This window comes from Cydia pomonella, unplaced genomic scaffold (genome assembly GCF_033807575.1).
Source record: "Cydia pomonella isolate Wapato2018A unplaced genomic scaffold, ilCydPomo1 PGA_scaffold_29, whole genome shotgun sequence".
NCBI lineage: Eukaryota > Metazoa > Arthropoda > Insecta > Lepidoptera > Tortricidae > Cydia > Cydia pomonella.
This window is the reverse complement of record NW_026907864.1, coordinates 593,307-614,450: the sequence shown is the minus strand read 5'-3', so window position 1 is coordinate 614,450 and position 21,144 is coordinate 593,307. Positions and strand designations below refer to the sequence as shown.

The 21,144-nt window shown below is 41.2% G+C and overlaps 1 protein-coding gene and 2 long non-coding RNA genes across 3 annotated transcripts in view; 2 read left to right on the top strand and 1 right to left on the bottom strand.

Annotated features, from left to right (window-relative positions):
• The first annotated feature begins 5,456 nt into the window (after positions 1–5,456).
• LOC133533956 (uncharacterized) lies at positions 5,457–6,036 on the top strand. The gene is made up of 3 exons (XR_009801949.1): positions 5,457–5,639; positions 5,715–5,831; positions 6,020–6,036. It is a non-coding gene; the product is annotated as an uncharacterized LOC133533956 (long non-coding RNA).
• A 354-nt stretch (positions 6,037–6,390) lies between these two features.
• LOC133533957 (uncharacterized) lies at positions 6,391–8,064 on the bottom strand. Its single transcript, XR_009801950.1, has 2 exons — positions 7,312–8,064; positions 6,391–7,236 (listed from the first exon to the last, which is right to left on the bottom strand). It is a non-coding gene; the product is annotated as an uncharacterized LOC133533957 (long non-coding RNA).
• A 5,309-nt stretch (positions 8,065–13,373) lies between these two features.
• The window catches only part of LOC133533953 (nuclear pore complex protein Nup205-like), a 149,826-nt gene continuing 142,055 nt past the window's right edge, over positions 13,374–21,144 (top strand). The window contains exons 1-2 of the mRNA XM_061873043.1: positions 13,374–14,901; positions 15,360–15,778. Of these exons, the coding sequence (XP_061729027.1) occupies positions 14,544–14,901; positions 15,360–15,778 (777 nt within the window). The 5' untranslated portion in view covers positions 13,374–14,543. The remainder of the gene's footprint in view (positions 14,902–15,359; positions 15,779–21,144) is intronic.

Here is a 21,144-nt window from a genome sequence, read left to right as displayed (position 1 = left end):
TGAGTTCATTTTGCTTGGGTTCAAAGTACTCGTCAAATAATTTAAGCAGTTCATCAAATTTTGGGGTATCTTCAGAATCCTTTATTAAATTATAATACAGTTCCAGCCCTTCTTGTCCGATACAATTTAACAAAATTGCCGACTTTCTAGTTTCAGTTACGGTTGTTAATCCAGCGGCCGCAATAAAAATTTTAAGTTGTTGTTTGAAATTTCTCCACTTTAACAACATATCACCAACTGAATCCAATTGCAGCGGTGCAGGCATTCTAAATTCTATCCCATTTCCTGACATTATTGCTTCTGTCTCTTAATTTCTTGTCCTTCGTATTCTTGTATTAATCTTTTATTCACAATAAATCTTCATATGTTCGATTGCCGGCTGCGCCATGTAATGTTTTGCACTAAAACAACTGTTAAGATAACACCAAGTTTATTATAATATCCTTAATATTCTCAAGCCAACATAAGCGCTCTTACACGTGTCCATCCAATCTCCCCTAACCTTATAGTTACCCAGTTCATTCCCCATGCACCACGTCTGTACTCAACAAACGCCGCTCGCTGTCACTGTCACTCGCATATACATTGGGTCATTTTATACAGTCTGTAGTTGCGTTCTGTTACAGCATACCTGTACATTACAATTAATAGAAGTCGCCGCCATCTTTACTAATGTTAACTACATTTCTAAGTGTCGCCCCTTTGGTCGTATGTTACTATTACTTAATTCCTTTTTGAAAGTTGAAAAAAAATTTAAATTTTGAAACTTTTAGGTCCTGTATTTTTAATCATTTCTATACAGTATTTAAATATTCATTTTATTGCGAAAAATTGCTTATTTGCTATCTATTTTACTAGATTTTGTTATAAAATTCAACATGTAGAATCATCCCTATACAATACAAATACTCTTTATTACACACCTCAATGAAAGAAAACATTACAAAAGAAAACAGAAACATAAGCACAGGTAAACAACATGCGGTCTAATCGCTAAAAAGCAATCTCCAGGCAACCTTTCGGTATCGGAAATTAAAAAAATTATATTGTCAGTAACCAGGTGAACATACACATAAAATAGACTGCCAAAATCTTTTCTTTTTGATTTACCGTCGCGTTGGTACTGGATAATAATAACGGTACGAAAGTGTGATCAAGAAAACAATAAATGTGATAATTAATTAGGTAAGTAGGTAAATTGAAGAAAATTGAAAGTTTGACAATCACTGCTGTTTTTTAAATGGGTAAAGATCGTATTGTTTCTTTCCCATCTTTACCTGGAAGGGTCAAAATCGGATATCGGTCTACAGCAATCCTAGGTCTGTTTTTGATTGGATTGTTTTATAAATAAACATCTAAAACGAAATTATACATTAACACAATTACAAAAACAAACACATTTTCATCACAATATACAAAATAAATTCGAAGGTACGAAGATCGGATACACGAAATTTACCTTGCTCTATGTGATTGCGCATAGCACAAGCCCGACATCCCTGAGCGGCGCGGGAACACTGGCAGTCGAGGCAATAAAATGGCGTCTTACACAATGTGCCAACATTAAAAAATAAAGCCAAATTAGGGAGAAATGAATTTGCTACGTTCTTCACCCACATCCGGTATTATCCCAACATACCTTAATCGTTGAACCGCCGCATTTCAAAATGGCCCTTATGCTAGCCGTAATGTAAATTTGCTATCTAGTGGTTTACTTGTGACGCACAAGTGTGAGCAATGCAAGACAATCAAATTGTTAATGGGTATTTATGATATTTTAATCAAAATAAGCAGGTAGTACATATTATCCTACTTAGCTTTATTTACAGGCCTTTAATAGTAAACATAACTAAACATAAGCACTACATGACCTGCAATGTAAAAAAATACAAAAAAACGGTTTGAACTGACAGGCCATTACGGGTACATTTTAGAATAGAATAGAATATAAATCTTTATTGCGAAACCATGGGACATAATAGTTGTTACATTAAAGAGTGTGAAAACACATGGCACCCTTTTCTTAGAACTACGTGGTATTTTGGTTATATTTCGGCGATCGACTGTTGGTTGTTGGTGTATTTTTTCTCATTTTAACCATTAACATGTTATGCCCTGTCACTCACTCACTATTCCTTCTGTGTACGTATATTTAGAAACTGTCTCCGCCTCCAATTCGTGCGATAAGGACAACTGCAGCTCGGACTGAAAAAAAAAAAAAAAAAAACTCAAAAATCGAGGTTTCGCTCTCGACTGTTTCCTCCTCCAAAACGCAATCAATCTTTATGAAATTTTGGAAACTGCAAGAGGAAGAAATAATCTATGCCGCTATGTTTTGATTTTTTTGGATATTTTTTGTCATATTTGTATACTGTGCCTTTTTTTACAGCCAATTCAATTGAGCCGTTTTTGCGATTTTCGAGGCGCTGTATCTTTCTTCAAAATAAAATAATCCAAAAAAGCAAAACATAGCGGCACAGATATTGATGTTATTGATCTTATTTGAAAAAATCACTGCTCTAGGTTAAAAATCCAGGGAGGAATCAGTCGAGAGCGTTTGTATGGAAAAATCGCAACTAGGAATTCCTCTTAAGATCTGATCGGAATGAGGAAGATGGATCGGTACCTCGGATGTACAGTATATGTATTGCTGTTTCTACCATCTTTAGCAGGACTGATGCATGTGCACGGGGATGTAATCAAAGAGTAAACATATCGAAAGCTGCCACGAAAAGCGGACTTACTGTTTTGCGTGCCGTTAAGCCTGAGGACACCACGTATATGACCCTTCGAAATCTTAAGTTTTTCAAATAGATAAGACGGCTGTTAATCGCGAATGACTCCAAAAAGCAATGATGCAAAGTGTAAGGTAGGTCTGGCAGACATATTTAATAGGTTATAACGGTTTAAAAATGGTGTGATGTGAGAACGGCAAGAAACAGAAAAGAAAAGCATTTTGAATGCGTTGAATTAATACCGAGGTACTCGGCAGCATCCACCCCCCAAAGGCGGTATCAGTGTAGCTCAATTTAGACAGAATAAAGTGTGGCAAAAATGTTTATGCGTAAATCGACGTGAATAAAATCACGGACGCGATATAATACTTACATTACAGTTGCTGACAACGTGACTGTCCCAACATATTTAAACTAGATTATTTCACACCAGGCGCGATATAAACGCACCAGAGAATGATAAGAAGAATAAAAACCACTTTGCAAACAAACAAACAGAGTTCATTTTGACTCAATATCTGCTTGATAAATCGAAATGAACGGTAAGAAAAGGTGCCTTGAATATCACATCACTTGTTTTGGATTTGACGGTTCGAAGTGGGAGCCTGATTTGACAAGTCTGTTGAATGTCCAATTAGCATAAAAAAAGGAGTGTGGTCGAGTTGTAGATAGATTCTATTTTACATTCTGATTTGTGATTATATAAAAATAGCGTGATTCTCCCTTGGCTGGGGAGGGCTGCCGGACATGAAGTGGGTGCACCCAGAGATGGACATGTCAACAGTAGCCTTAATGGATAAGCGAATAGATTTAAAGCGAATACTTAACATAGTAGATTACTGCGAGTAATATTCAGTAAAGAGAAGTAGTGGGAATTTAGGTTGCATACACCCGTTCGGATAAGACGGCCGCATTTGTGTGTGTGGTAACTATCATTGCATATAAAAACGTATGTTCTTTTCGTTCACGCGGTCGTCGCAGTGTTCCAAACAGTTACAGTTGTTTACGTCTGCTGTAGTAATAGTTGTGACACTTGAAGTGGTGAAATAGGTTATTATGTTAATAACGATGTCAAAAGAGCAAAGTGACAAAGTGACAGAGCGAATCACAGACGGTAGTTATAGATGGGATAGACCTATCGCGAACGGAGTTCTCACTGTTTAACAATACCGATATTTGATATCAGATCGCATTGCCACTCTCTGACACATGGGCCGCATGACGCGGTCTCTTCTCGTGACCTAAATTGCAACTAGGGACTGCTCGGAGCAATCTAGAACCGTACGCGCGAGAGTGTAGGAAATAACATTGGTCATGGGTTGACGGAGAGACCAGTAATGGACTGATGTGAATGAAAAGCGTATTCGATAACAACTGAACTTTATTTTCTGTACCCTCTAATACATATCTTTATGATTACCCACACAACATCTTTCCCGTTACGAAAATAAGTCATAAGTACATAAGTAGCATAAGCTTAAGCTACATTATTATAATTGCAATGGATATAGAAGCTAACTTTACATAAGTATAAAGTTGAAGTACTATTATATTGGTATATAAAAGATATAATTATTGGAGTAATAATTGTATATATTAATGACGTAACAGTCTAATCGTTACGAATAAATACATTAGTGCTACTGCAAGTATATATCAGTTATTACTATATATCTTAACAAAGTAATAAACAAGATGCTTCGCGTAGTACCTATTGATCATATTGTAATTGTGCCAGTTGACACAGTGACAATGCGATAGTTATTATTACTATTTTAGATAAACATGCACGTAATCTAATCTTTAACAGAAGCACACGCATACGAGTACTACAAATAAGTAAATAACCATTCTTATCTCAGTAAAATACACACTTGCATGCACGTAAACGTAGCTTAACATTGAGTATTTAGGTAAGTAAGGAGAATGATCTCCTTTTTTTTTTTAATTATTATTATTATGAGGATTATATTAGCTTAATTAATTATTTTAATTGACAATAACTGTAAGGGTAACTTTTTCATTGGCCTGGAAAAATTAAGAGTTAGATATAGTTTTTCATATTAATGCGTGCCTTAATCGCCGCCTGTCTAGGTTCGCGAGATTTTTCCGTATGTGGTTGCGAGTTAGGCGCAGGACAAGGAGCAGCACCAGCTCCGTCAGGCGACGGCAGGCTGTCGCTGTCGGCACTCGACCAGGCTTCGTCGTCACTCGGTAATTTGTCAGCAACGTTGCTGTCATCCACGGGTGAACATCGCTCAAGTTTTATTAAATGGCGCCTGTTTCGTCTGATCCGCCTGTCGGAATGATCAGTCACGAAGTAGGAACGAGGTTGATTTGCTCGAGATTCGACACGGGCTTGTCTCCTGCGTTGCCTGTCCACCACCAGCACCCGGTCACCCGGCTGTAGTTCAGGCAGCGCACGTGCTCGTTGGTCGTAGTTGTAACAACAAAATGTAATTTTTCTTCTTCATTATTAAAAAAGTAAGGCTCGCGTTAGTTCCGAACTCCTACAGCCATCTAGCTAAGGATTAGCGTACTAGCTAACGCGCGATCGAACACTATGGGTCAGAATTGCCAGCTTCAAATTCGGAAGAAACATTGCGTTTCCCCGCTTTCCTGTGTTTTATTCGTAGAACATATTTAATCATAGTGTGTTTTTCTTTAACATTATGTAATTCCTGCGCAGATGGTTAGTTTTTTTTTAAGTAAAACAGAAGGAACCATAAACGATCGTTTTGTCTGTGGAGTCATGTAGTGTTTGCACGAGCCTAATTCGGACTTGGCAACCCCGTCGGCCTATCTGTCACTCAAGATGTCGGAAAGGAAGGGAGATCTTCTTTTTGTTCGATTCGAGCCGGGATCGGCTATACCCTTTGAGATCGGGCTCCATCGCCCATTTGAGTAAGTGTTATAGTGGTTGCGTTGTTTATTTTGTAAGAATAAAGTGCCTTTTTAATGTAGGTTGCGTATTTTCAGCCCCGGCATAACATGCTAACCTTAAATTTGTTGCTGCGTTGAAGAGCGATACATCGCGTGCCCCGGGTGTTGACATAAGCTGCATAATTTCCATGCAAGCCTTTTATCCACAAACGGGTAAGTTTTGCATTTTTTTTAACCTTTAGGTAAGGTTTCGTGTAAATCGAAATTCGTGTCGGGCATTATTGAATCGTGTTAGTGTTCCAAACTTGAAATCAAGGCGATCTCCGCCCTACAGTATTAATTGGGATTCAATCCCAGCCGTAATCAGGTGACTTGCCCTAACGAGTATACAATAATTTCAGGGTTCATGGCGGGGCGCTAACTACCTGGCTAACTCGCGCGGTCTCCGACCACCTGCCTCATGCACCGGTAACCCCAGATAATACCAGCTGTAGTGAGCTGTCGCGGACCGTTTTGTAACCATCCGTCCAGGCCTACACAGAACGTGGCGGCTGGGGTACAATTCCCGACGTTGGAGGTTAGACCCATCCTTTATTAACAATTTGACATTTGGACCAGATCGACTGGCCCTGGCGCCCATATACATGTCCTGTATTTTCTAAATTTAGTTCCCCGGATCGCTGTTTCTACCAAAATCACTGCCACTGTTACAAGTAATATTTTGGGGTAAAAAAAAAACCTAAAGGAATAATATAAAATGTAAACTACAATAGTCAGTAACTAAGCTTTTATTGAAATCACTGAGGTTGGAAGAACCCGTCATCAATACTGCAAGAAGTCACAGTTGAGGTAATCCTATATTTATATATATATCTATCTAAAGGTTTCTTAATAGTAAGACAAGTTTCTTAATAATAACCGGCTAGCATAGATTGCACAGACTCTACAGTACTTATTAATTCTTTTTTAAACTTTAGCTTCAGGGAACAAATCGGGGTTAACGAACTCTTTTATTTAGATTTTGGTAGAAACAGCGATCCGAGGAACTAAATTTAGAAAATACAGGAGATGTATATGGGCGCCAGGGCCAGTCGATCTGGTCCAAATGTCAAATAGTTAATAAAGGATGGGTCTAACCTCCAACGTCGGGAATTGTACCCCAGCCGCCACGTTCTGTGTAGGCCTGGACGGATGGTTACAAAACGGTCAGCGACAGCTCACTACCGCTGGTATTATCTGGGGTTACCGGTGCATGAGGCAGGTGGTCGGAGACCGCGCGAGTTAGCCAGGTAGTTAGCGCCCCGCCGTGAACCCTGAAATTATTGTATACTCGTTAGGGCAAGTCACCTGATTACGGCTGGGATTGAATCCCAATTAATACTGTAGGGCGGAGATCGCCTTGATTTCAAGTTTGGAACACTAACACGATTCAATAATGCCCGACACGAATTTCGATTTACACGAAACCTTACCTAAAGGTTAAAAAAAATGCAAAACTTACCCGTTTGTGGATAAAAGGCTTGCATGGAAATTATGCAGCTTATGTCAACACCCGGGGCACGCGATGTATCGCTCTTCAACGCAGCAACAAATTTAAGGTTAGCATGTTATGCCGGGGCTGAAAATACGCAACCTACATTAAAAAGGCACTTTATTCTTACAAAATAAACAACGCAACCACTATAACACTTACTCAAATGGGCGATGGAGCCCGATCTCAAAGGGTATAGCCGATCCCGGCTCGAATCGAACAAAAAGAAGATCTCCCTTCCTTTCCGACATCTTGAGTGACAGATAGGCCGACGGGGTTGCCAAGTCCGAATTAGGCTCGTGCAAACACTACATGACTCCACAGACAAAACGATCGTTTATGGTTCCTTCTGTTTTACTTAAAAAAAAACTAACCATCTGCGCAGGAATTACATAATGTTAAAGAAAAACACACTATGATTAAATATGTTCTACGAATAAAACACAGGAAAGCGGGGAAACGCAATGTTTCTTCCGAATTTGAAGCTGGCAATTCTGACCCATAGTGTTCGATCGCGCGTTAGCTAGTACGCTAATCCTTAGCTAGATGGCTGTAGGAGTTCGGAACTAACGCGAGCCTTACTTTTTTTAATAATGAAGAAGAAAAATTACATTTTGTTGTTACAGTGCTCCCCTTCCCGAAGAAAATTTTGAGTCCGGCAAAATTTTGAGCTGGTCCCCAGCTCGCAAAACAAACCGCAGGTTTCAACAGCTCCCAAATGAACAGTTACACAATGTAAGGCAGAAGGAAAAACAACCATCAAAATCGAACCCACGCACTAAACTATAAAATGATAAACACAGTTGGCTGTAAACCAGTTATCAAATACAAACTATAACAATTACTCCTACCCTCCCTTAAGAGGGAGCTTAACCTAAGTAAAACTTAACGCAGGTAGGAGAAGCTCGAAGCTTCCTTCCTAACGTTTTGCTTACTAGTTTGTTGGTTACGTACCATATTCTCGTAGTCACGGCTGTTATCTCGGCTCGGCCGAAGTTTGCTCTCGTGAGACGGTAATCTTGTATTGAGCGTGCGTCCCATTAGTAACTGAGATGGCGAACTTAAATTGTCGCGGGGTGTGGTTCGGAAGTTTAAAAGTCCTAAGTAAAAGTCAGTACCAGAATTTATAGATTTTATGAGAATGTCCTTAATAGTTCTCACGCTTTTTTCGCTACGACCGTTCGATTGAGCATAATGGGGAGATGTCGTAATATGATCATGCATTGGAATATCCATTTCATCATCATTATTCAAATATAATAAATAATTAATCATTTTGAATCACAATTAATCCCACCGCTGTCACCATGATGTGAATGAAAAGCGTATTCGATAACAACTGAACTTTATTTTCTCTACCCTCTAATACATATCTTTATGATTACCCACACAACATGGACCAAATATGACAGGTCGCAGCCGTGATCCCACTCAGCTCAGCTCAGACATCGATGGACGCTCACACCAGTTTCAGGATCCTGCTTTCAATCAGTTTAGCACGGAAATTGATCAGTATTCAGATCAGTCTTAGGATCCTGTTATTAGTTGGCTCAGCACAAACATTGATGAATGCTCAGACCAGATTCAGAATCCTGTTCTTTATCAGCTCAAAACAGATCACTCACAATCACAACTCAACTCAGACCAGATGCACGATTGGATCGATCTCAGAAACGCAGTGTCTCAGCACATTTCTGTAACGTCATCAGAAATTGCACAAAGTCTCAGGCCGTGCCGATTCACGACGCAAAGGGTGAACCATGCGGTTCGAGAATGGACGGCTCAAACACATCGTTATTCACAAGTGTTCTTATTATCTGATTGTTGATTTATTTATATGTTTGCCTATAGACATCTAATTTCAATTAAGAGTAGCATTTTCTTTCTGGGCGGGAGTGTCGCGAACGTATTGCGAACCAGCTAATATTTGCCAACGTCATGGAGTAGATGGCGCTAGTAGTCACGTTTAACTTAAGTAACCGCTTCTAGGTTATTGGGATTTTTTGAGGGAAGTTGAGAGGGTAGATGAGAACGACAGTAGGAAAAAGGAGGTTGTGTGCGATCAGATCGACGCGGCAGTGATATTTGCTTTTAGATCAAGTCAAGAACGTTCTTATGGTGTTATTAGAATAATGATGTGTCTCTGGTATATTGTGACCAACGTTATCAGTACTCAGAGTGAACAGTGATCCAGTGAGGCTAATATGAACTTAAGGTAAACTTTGTGTGAGGAATGGGGTCGCTATAAGGGGAGGTTTGGAGGCGACTATTAAGCTCAAGAAACCAGGTGGATAATCATGTGATACTCATGTTATATGTAGGTAATAAAGTCGAACACCAGCACAACTCATATCGTCATCTCACTAACATCCAGGCCTCGTATAGGTATGTAGTACATTTACATATCGCTTTCCAGTATCCATAAAAGCATTAGCTCATTCGATAGGTTAATAAGTATGGTGAGCTTGACGACAGTTGTATCGTTTGGACTCCCCAATATACAGTTCATAAAACGCGAATTGAAAGAATTCAAAATAAATTCTTAAAGTCACTCAACTTCCGCCATGGTTTGAATCTGTCTGAAAGTACCAGCATACGGCACGGTCTCGCCCCGTTAGTCGGACGCCGCGTATATATAGACCAAATGTTTTTATATAAGCTTTTAAATAACTATGCCCTTGAGTTGTCGCTGCGCCGGGTTGGGATCCCGGAGTGGAACGCAGTGCTTGACCTCGGGTCGGACCGGGGGCCCTTCCGTCCCCCGTGCCAGGGAATCACTCAACCTGTTGCATCTTGGCGAGATTTGGCCTCGCCTGTGACCTCGCGGCTGTCGATTCCTTGTTGATCCAAATCTTTCTCTATTACCTGCTTCATAATAATCATGCCTGTACACAAAAAGAACAAACGATTTACAGCGGCTCCACATTCCACATTAACTGTGGATTTTTGCAACATCAGGGGCCTCCACTCTAACCTGAATTCCGTCCACCACCACCTTGAGATGGACAGGCCGGCCTTATTCTTCTTGACGGAGACTCAAATATCTACCCCGGCTGACACTGCTTATCTAATGTACCCTGGTTACACCCTTGAACACAAGTTCGTGTCAAAAGCCGGAGTGTGCATGTTTATCCGGGATGATATTTGCTGCCGCCGTTTGGGCCACCTTGAAGACAGGGACCTGTCGCTAATTTGGGCGCATGTAGATAATAGGGGCCACCCCCGTATCTATGTGTGTCTCTACAGGTCTCATAGCGGAGACTTGGAGACCGATCGTCTCTTGGAGCGCGTACCAGTGGGACTAAACGAAGTTCTTGAGCGGCTTCCCTCGGCAGAGTTAATAATTCTCGGCGATTTTAACGCACACCACAATGAGTGGTTAGGATCTGTGCGCACTGACTATGCCGGGAGAGCTGTCTTCGACCTTGCTGCAGCGTACGACCTTTCCCAACTAGTCGATGGTCCTACTAGAATTCCGGACATCGAAGGCCATACTCCCGCCCTATTGGACTTAGTGCTGGCATCACACCCTGAACATTTCCAAGTCTTCCGTCTCGCTCCCTTGGGTTCGTCAGACCATTGCCTGGTTCGTATTAGTACCGCATTAGCGGAGCGGACAGGGCATACTCGACCCCTTGGGTCCAGACGTGTATGGCATTATAGGTCAGCAGACTGGGATGGGTTGCGGGAGTTTTATGCTTCCTACCCCTGGAAGCAGCTCTGCTTCTCTACGGATAATCCTGACGACTGTGCGGAACTCGTAGCTGACACAATTATTCAGGGTATGGAATGCTTTGTTCCGAGCTCCCTAGTCCGTGTCGGTGATCGATCTCAGCGCTGGTTCGGTAAGTCTTGCGCTGAAGTCCGCAAATCTAAGTGCGAGGCCTACCAGGCTTGGGTAGCCGCCAGTAGAGTCAACGATCCGAATGCCTCCGTATTAAAGAAGCAATATAATGCTGCATCCAGATCCTGCAAGAAGCGTATTGCTGCAGCAAAGTTCCAACACACTTACAGAATTGGCGAGAGGCTGGTAAGTCAACCAGCTGGGACTCGTAATTTCTGGTCTCTCGCCAAAGCTGTCCAGGGGAACTTCTGTAAGGTCTCGCTACCTTCTCTGCACAAACCTGACGACTCACTGGCTCATTCTGCAAAAGAGAAAGCAGATATTTTATGTTCTCTTTTTGCATCAAATTCGACACTAGATGACGTGGGCAGCACACCACCCACCATCCCACGTTGTGAGCACTCCATGCCTAAGGTCCGCTTCACTCAAAGCGTAGTAAGGCGTGCACTTTTTGCTCTCGATGTCAATAAGTCCAGTGGGCCCGACGGTATACCCGCTATTGTGCTAAAAACGTGCGCTCCAGAGCTAGCTCCGGTTTTAACGCGCCTTTTTTCGCTTTCATACTGCTCAGGTAAATGCCCGTCATCCTGGAAGACTGCTTGGGTCCATCCAATCCCTAAAAAGGGTGACCGCACAAACCCTTCCAACTACCGGCCGATTGCGATTACCTCCCTTCTCTCCAAGGTGATGGAGCGCGTGGTTAACAACCAGCTCCTAGCGTACCTTGAGGACCACCAGCTCATAAGTGACCGGCAATACGGCTTCCGCCATGGTCGTGGCGCTGGTGATCTTCTGGTATATCTCACTCATCGTTGGGCCACCGCCATTGAGAGCAAGGGAGAAGCTCTGGCGGTTAGCCTAGATATCGCAAAGGCTTTCGATAGGGTTTGGCACAAGGCGCTTCTTTCCAAGCTTCCCTCGTACGGGCTTCCTGAAGGGCTATGCACATGGGTCGCGAGCTTTCTATCTGGGCGTAGCATTGCAGTTGTCATCGACGGACAATGCTCAGATCTCCGGCCCATTAACGCCGGCGTACCCCAAGGATCTGTACTGTCACCTACACTGTTCATCCTTCATATCAATGATATGCTATTGACTAGCAATATCCATTGCTATGCGGATGACAGCACGGGTGATAGCTTCTATACAGGTCGTGCAAATGCCTCTCGTGAGCAGATGTTGGAATGCAGAATGCAACTTGTGTCCGAAATCGAGGCCTCTCTTGAGCAGGTATCCGAGTGGGGTAAACGTAATCTCGTCCAGTATAACCCCAGTAAGACACAAGTTTGCGCGTTTTCCGCTAAGAAAACCCCATTTGTCTTAGCGCCTAAGTTCCAGAACATTCCCCTTACCATTTCTGAGAGTATCGGGATACTCGGTGTCGACATTACGAACGAAGTCCAATTTCGGGGCCATTTGGAACTCAAAGCCAAACTGGCCTCTAAGAAGCTCGGGGTGCTCAATAGAGCGAAACAGTACTTCACACCAGGTCACCGGCTTTCGTTATACAAAGCGCAGGTTCGACCACATATGGAGTACTGTTCTCACCTCTGGTCTGGAGCACCGAAATACCAACTTCTTCCACTTGACTCTATCCAACGTCGGGCAGTTCGTATTGTTGGTGACCCCGATCTCACAGTCGGTTTGGAACCTCTCAGTCTTCGGAGAGACGTTGGCTCTCTATGCCTGTTCTACCGTCTGTACAATGGGGAATGTTCTGAAGAACTTTTTGAATTGGTGCCACCGTCACGTTTTTATCACCGCACCTCCCGCCAAAGAAACAAAGTTCATCCTCACTTTCTCGACACTTGGCAAACCAAGAACAAGCGGGCATCTCGCTCGTTTTTTCCCAGAACGTGCAAGTTGTGGAATGAGCTACCTTCTGAGGTGTTTCCCTTGCGCTATGACATGGGGTTCTTCAAGAAGCAGGTTTTTTAGGGTTCTCAAAGGTTGGCAACGCATAAGTGGCTCCTCCGATGTTGCTTATGTCCATGGGCGGCGATGACTGCTTCCCATCAGGCGGCTCGTCTGCTCGTTTGCAGCCTATTACATAAAAAAAAAAAAACTATATTGACTCTCCCGATCTTCTTGAAAAAAAATATTTTTAAATTGCCTCGCCGTATTCCCACTCGCCACCCCCAAACATTCCATATTAGCTTTTGTGGCTTTAATTTTGCCAAGCATACTTTTTTTAGACGAGCCTGTCATGATTACAATGATAAATTCTCAAATTTAGATATTTTTTCATTATCATTTTGTAAATACAGTAGCATTCTGCGAAGTTCAATGTTTTCTCTATAAATATTGTATGTTTTTTCTAAGTACCTAGCAACTATACAGGGTGACCTCTGGACAAACCCACGTAGGGTTACTTCTGAGGAATGCTCTGACGTTAATATTTTTTTAATTAGAACAAAAAAAAAAAAAATTCGAACAAAAGTTATTTGCAATAATCGACAACAAAAAGAAACACACTGTGTTAATCTTTGGCAGTGTTTTTGACAATTTGTTCGAAATATTTGATAACGATGACATTTTTCAAAAATTAAGCTTATTAGTGTCATAAATAAAAAAGATAATCAAAAAGGTCGAAGAAGGTTCCATACTATTCTTTGAGGATATTACCTTAGGAGCTACTAACACATACAGGCTGCTCCAAAGTAAAAAATGGTAATTTGTTAATTTCTTCGAAACCGCTACACCGGTTGTTATAATACTGTGTACACTCGTTCTAAATACCCTAATGCATATGTACATTTCGGCTTTGTCCAATGGCTAGGGACACACTGTATATTATTTGCACGCATAACAACTACAGCGATACATATATTTTTAATTGATTTTGTATACCATTTTAAATTCTCTACTATGTCATGCATTTATTAATAACCTACCGATGTTTTGAAGTCCCTGTATGCGTGACAGACAAGAAGATGCCTAACACCTTCCCTGTTTCGATCTGTAATGAACTATGTATTCTTTTATTTTCAATGGAACTAAAGGTCTATTTGTTATCACTTAAGCTTATATATATTAATATGTGACTGTTTGTTTCCTAAATAAATAAAATAAAAAATAAATAAACACATGATGTGACATTATCTATGAAAAGGCACCTTATTGTAGATGGCGCTTACGCCGCACTGCGTAGCGGGGCGTAGTTTATAATATGGGAGCATCGTCGATAATAGCGTAAGCGCCACCGACAATAAGGTCCCTTTTCGGGTACCTAATGATTCTCCGACAATTAATTCGCAGACAACGGCTATAATTACAGGTCCTCGACTATGTCACAGAAGTAAACAAACAGCGCAACCTAGCGGCCACACTCACGCACTATTATGACTCCTGGTGCCAGCTCACCGAGATCATCTTCTGCGTCGTGCCACAGGACCTGCTCACCCTCGACGCCAAGAAGAACCTCCTCATCAGCATACTACAAGACCTCCTTAACAAAATACCTAACGCTGACCCACCAGTCATACCACAACTGGGTGTTCTGGCTTCCGGAACTGTGCTATTACTCCTAGTCAATCTAAGACACTGTTATATGTTGCAAAGGAAAGAATCAAACTCGAAATCCTCAGACTTCGACACCACATTCTTCACTTTAAGCCAGATGCAAACCAAATCTCTACCCTTCAAGTTTATCCTACACAAAATCCTCTCCTGGATCCTCGTATCAGGCGACCAGTCTCAAAAACTCCGCGTGAACCTGTACGGGGCGTTGCTAAATTTCCTGAATATAGTTAACATGAAGCATCAAGATGATGAGGACAGTCAGGACACGACGTATGTGAGCCGGCTGGACGCTTCGCGAGTGCGGCATAGTAAGGCGGAGTCTTCGCTGAAGAGCATGGTCATCGATGATATTAAATATTACGGGGTTAATCTGTACAGTATTATAGGTTGGTATTTTACAAGCTTTTACTTAGTTTCACCTGTCCTGTTGTCTGTAATCAAATCTTGCAAGTTAAATTTGACCCACTTCCCGTTTCCAATGAAGCTGAAAAGCATACATATGTAAGTCGGGTGATAATGCAATATTATAGTACCATAGACCTGATCTGATGATGGAGACAGGAGTTAGCCATAGGAACTCTGTGATAAAACAACGCAACCTAATTGTGTTTAGGGTTTTTAGAATTGTCTCGATGAATACTCATCGTTGTCTGTTGAAAGAAAGGTACAGTCAGCGATAAAAGTTTGTCGCAAATATAATTTTTTTGCCTAAAACTTATTTTATATTTGTACAAACCACCAATCATCACTTTTACACTTTAATTGCACTAAAAAGTTGCAATTTTGTTGCAATAAAGGTTGAATAAATTAATTATTTATCACTAATATTTATTTATCTCTGCAGGTGCGGACTGCGTTCGAGCGGGGCACGACGCGTGTCGCATGGTGGCGCTGGCGTGCATAGACTCACTCATAGACATAGACTCGAGGACAGACTGGATCGACGCGCTCAGCAACCAGGGCCTGCTGCGCTCCCTGGTCGACAGCCTGCTGTCCATGGACGAGGGGCTTCGAGAGGTGAGCTTTAGTGTTACACTCATAGACGTAGACCTGAGGACAGACGGGATTGACGCCAGCAACCAGGGCCTGCTGCGCTCCCTGGTCGACAGCCTGCTGTCCATGGACGAGGGGCTTCGAGAGGTGAGCTTTAGTGTTACACTCATAGACGTAGACCTGAGGACAGACGGGATTGACGCCAGCAACCAGGGCCTGCTGCGCTCCCTGGTCGACAGCCTGCTGTCCATGGACGAGGGGCTTCGAGAGGTGAGCTTTAGTCTTACACTTATAGACGTAGACCTGAGGACAGATGGGATTGACGCCAGCAACCAGGGCCTGCTGCGCTCCCTGGTCGACAGCCTGCTGTCCATGGACGAGGGGCTCCGAGAGGCGAGTATATTTACCGTTACAGTCTTCACAGACATGGACCCGAGAACAGACTGGATCGATGCCAGTAACCAGGGCCTGCTGCGCTCCCTGGTCGACAGCCTGCTGTCCATGGACGAGGGGCTCCGAGAGGTGAGTATATTTACCGTTACAGTCTTCACAGACATGGACCCGAGAACAGACTGGATCGATGCCAGTAACCAGGGCCTGCTGCGCTCCCTGGTCGACAGCCTGCTGTCCATGGACGAGGGGCTCCGAGAGGTGAGTATATTTACCGTTACAGTCTTCACAGACATGGACCCGAGAACAGACTGGATCGATGCCAGTAACCAGGGCCTGCTGCGCTCCCTGGTCGACAGCTTGCTGTCCATGGACGAGGGGCTCCGAGAGGTGAGTATATTTACCGTTACAGTCTTCACAGACATGGATCCGAGAACAGACTGGATCGATGCCAGTAACCAGGGCCTGCTGCGCTCCCTGGTCGACAGCCTGCTGTCCATGGACGAGGAGCTCCGAGAGGTGAGCATCTATAGTGTTATACTCCTCATAGACGTAGACCCGAGAATAGACTGGATCGACGACAAAAAATGTATAGGTTTTATTTACGGGTAACACAAAAGAAAATTGCAATTTTGTAATGATTTGTACATAACGAATGAATTTAATATAGAGATGTGGGCGTGAAGCCGAATGTTTTATGTATATGTTATGTTTTTACAATTTTACAGTCAAATTAATTTTCGAATTAATTGAATTATTTATATCAAATCATTTTAATGTTGTATCCAATGAATTTATTAATTAGCCTAATTAAGTCAGGTACTTAATAACTATTTACAATGATTTTAATTGTTAATTAGTATATCACGGATTTTACCTTTTAAACCTATTTATATAAACTGATTTAACTTATTACAATTAATTATTTTATATAAATAATGAACTATGTACAATGTAATCAAATGTTAATGTTACATATTTTGTATGTTGAAGCGGACAAACAAATTCCTTCTTATTAGTAGATAATTTTAACAGCGAGCGCGCGCAACGACTGCATAACTGGGCTCACGGCCGACCGGTTCTCAGCCGGCCGCCCCTGCGCCCGCGCAGTGCCCCGCGAGCCACGCTCGACAGTCCATCAGCCGCCTTGACACGAGGTGCATGTCGCTGCGCCGCGCACACTTGCACTGCAATCGCATTTCCGTGCATTTAGCTCGCGCTTTATAGTTAAGATAAGATATTTATTTGTAAAGTCATGTACATAAGATGTTATTACAGTTATACAGTAAGCTTCCATGACACCCTGTCAGGGCACACAAATTGTCTTATATCTAGCTTAATACTAAATTATAGGCTATGCATGCTATTATATGTAGTATTTGAATTAATGTAGGTAAAATTAAAAATGAGTCAAAGCAAAAGTTAAATTGAATGGCAATGTTTGGTTAATGACAAATTTTGATAGTGACCTTCTCTTATAATGCGACTAGGTTTCATCATTTAGAAACTCCTCCACTGAGTAGTAGCATTTATGTATGAGAAAAGTTTTTAATTTTTTGTGAAACTGTTTTTTATTTGGTTCCAATTTGATCACATCGGGTATTTTGTTTACGACTCGGATACATACGAAATAGGGCCCGTTTCTATACATGGCTAATTTAGCGTTTGGTATTTTTAGTTTGTTTCTATACTGGCTCCTAGTTTTGTATGTATCTAGTTTAGCTTCAAATAGATCGGGGTTTTTCCTAGCAAAGATAACGGCCTCCATTATGTATATTGCTGGAAGTGTAAGTAGCTCATATTGCCTGAAAAAGGGACGGCAACTATTTGGGATCCGTATATTTGCCAAAATTCGTATACATTTCTTTTGCAGGACAAAAAGGTCGTGTGCATCAGTGCTGGCTCCCCATAAGACCACACCATATCGGAGACTGGAATATATGTACGCGTAGTAGACGGATAGTGCAGATTCAAAATCCGCATTTAACTTTATCACGTTAAGTGCATAGATAAACTTTGTTAGTTTTGTCTTCGTGTTTTGTACGTGGGCCTTCCAGTCTACTCCGGAATCAATGAATACTCCTAGTAATTTAAATTCTGTGACTTCTTCTATCTGGGTGTTATTTATGTATAAGTTTAACTCTAAAGGTTTTTTTCTGCTTAGGTTTAAATTGTATGATTTTCGTTTTTTTATATTTACTTCAAGGTTGTGGTATTCTAGCCATGTTCTAACTGTGTTGAAGGTAGAAATAAGTTGGGAGTTACATTCTGTGCTATTAATAGCGCTGAATAAAAGGGAGACGTCGTCGGCAAACATTACACAAGTCATATTAGGATCTAAAACTTTTGGCAAATCGTTTATGTACGCTAGAAATAGGGTACATCCTAAAATACTTCCTTGTGGCAAGGAACAAGTGGTACGGCGTCTCTGTGAGGCGATATCAGTCACTTCTCGGGCTTCGTGATTGTAGTGGTCTATGTGTACATATTGTTCATGATTTTTTAGGTAGGATTTGAACCAGCTGTGAGTCGTACCGCGTATTCCCATTTCATACAGCTTTGAGAGGAGTATTTCGTGGGACACTTTATCGTATGCTTTGGTCATATCCAGAAGTAATCCAATACTGTATTTCTTTTCATCAATGTGCTCTAAAAATTTTCTAATGTATTTAAATATTGCTAAAGTTGTTGAGTGATGTTTTTTGAATCCGTGCTGATTTTTATCTAATATTTTGTATTTTTCGAGGAACCTATATACACGATTGAACATTGCTTTTTCAAAAAAAATTGAAATAGCCGGTAGTAGTGCGATGGGACGGTATTGATTCGGTTTTAAAATTGGTATTATACTTCGTATCCAAATCCAAGACAACAAATATAATTTACTAGCAGCAGTACACGTTATCGTGCAGTCCAAGTCACACATTTTAGAGATTATAGTATTTAAAAAACAAGTTCGCGCTGTCCCTCTCACTCGCTACGCTGCGTTCCTGCTTCGACATCGCTCCTCCAGTACTCATTACATGTTTTTGTGTTAGTCCGAGTCACACGTATTTTCGCCAAAATAGTGTTCCTCTAAATATGTGTACCTAATTGTGTTTCGATTAATGTTTATTGTGCGCTGAATAAGAAGTATAGAATCAAAACATTATTTGAACTGCCGACCGCCGTACCCTCGAACGAAAAATTGATGTTTATTCAGCTCGGCAAGTCTAGTCTCGTTTGCCATACTTACATGGCAGTTAAACTTTCAATTTGAAATTGTAGGTATATTCGTTTAGCGTAATAAACTTATTACCTAAGAAATCAAGTAAGTAATTTTTACGTTCATACGAAATCACTTACTACAACTACCTTCTTTTTTGAATAAATAAATTACGGAAAAACTAAGTATGGGGCTACAAATAGATTACAATTTGAACTTTAAATAATTGTAATACGTACTATTATAGTATTATTTACTAATATAATATTATTTAGATTTCATTTTATGATTGCATAAAATGCAATGTTCACTCACAAGTTTTTTTTTTTTTTACGAGATGCTTTCGCGTACAGATTTAAATATACAAACCATATCTGAATAAAGTTAATATATACTAGGTAAGTAATCGTTTCACGAAAGCGGCTTTTACCATGTCCGATCTACCCTACCATACAATAAAACAGATAACAATGGTAATCCTTGCCGATTGGTAATAAGTGCCTATGAATGATAACAAAACGCGTCTTTATGCAAATGTACATACACAGTACCAACAAGTTTAATGAGCGTCTTATGAGGATACTTATAGGTATAAATATACAGGAGTAATGTCAATCAATACACAATCTATAAGACATTGGAAGACTATTTAGTCTGACTGACAGTTTAAAGTGTTTAATGCCATTAATCGACGTATACAAACGGGACGTGCTATGCGTGCTCCGATACCGTGCGCCCCATGCCCCATATGAGGGCCATAGTGAATCTATCGTATGGATCATGACGGATTAGGTAGTAGGCTTTAATCGGACATCGCGGTATCGTCGAGTCTTGGGTCCAATCGATGTGGTCGCCTCCTAAATTTGATCATCAGTTAGTTACCCGCTTTGTTATTATTAGACAGCTTTGATTAACATAATATAATATAATTTTAAAATGAAATATATTATGGAAAGATATACTTGATTTGTGTAATATTGTGGAATCCGTCTAATAATAATTCTCCTTTCCGTGAGTACTTAGAAGCTTAGGTTTACTGTGCAACAAGATATTCATCAAACAGAAAATCGGTATTAACTGTGTTGATTAAAGTTTTAATGTAATTTTATAATGCACATTAATTAATAGTTCAAAATTAAAACACATATTAAATAAATATTTTCTTATAAATGAGATGTCGACATGGTACTATATTTGCCCCACTTTAATAGTGAAGAGGCTATCATTACTCCACAATCATTGTGTCGAGAGCTCCGCTTTCACAGCGTCGAGGTTATATTTGCCCCACTTTAATAGTGAAGAGGCTATCATTACTCCACAACCATTGTGTCGAGGGCTCCGCTTTCACAGCGTCGAAGCTATATTTGCCCCACTTTAATAGTGATGAGGCTATCATTACTCCACAATCATTGTGTCGAGGGCTCCGCTTTAACAGCGTTGAAGCTATATTTGCCCCACTTTAATAGTGATGAGGCTATCATTACTCCACAATCATTGTGTCGAGGGCTCCGCTTTAACAGCGTCGAAGCTATATTTGCCCCACTTTAATAGTGATGAGGCTATCATTACTCCACAACTATTGTGTCGAGGGCTCCGCTTTAACAGCGTCGACGCTATATTTGCCCCACTTTAATAGTGAAGAGGCTATCATTTCTCCACAATCATTGTGTCGAGGGCTCCGCTTTAACAGCGTTGAAGCTATATTTGCCCCACTTTAATAGTGATGAGGCTATCATTACTCCACAACCATTGTGTCGAGGGCTCCGCTTTAACAGCGTCGAAGCTATATTTGCCCCACTTTAATAGTGATGAGGCTATCATTACTCCACAATCACTGTGTCGAGGGCTCCGCTTTAACAGCGTTGAAGCTATATTTGCCCCACTTTAATAGTGATGAGGCTATCATTACTCCACAACCATTGTGTCGAGTGCTCCGCTTTCACAGCGTCGAAGCTATATTTGCCCCACTTTAATAGTGAAGAGGCTATCATTACTCCACAGTCATTGTGTCGAGGGCTCCGCTTTCACAGCGTTGAAGCCA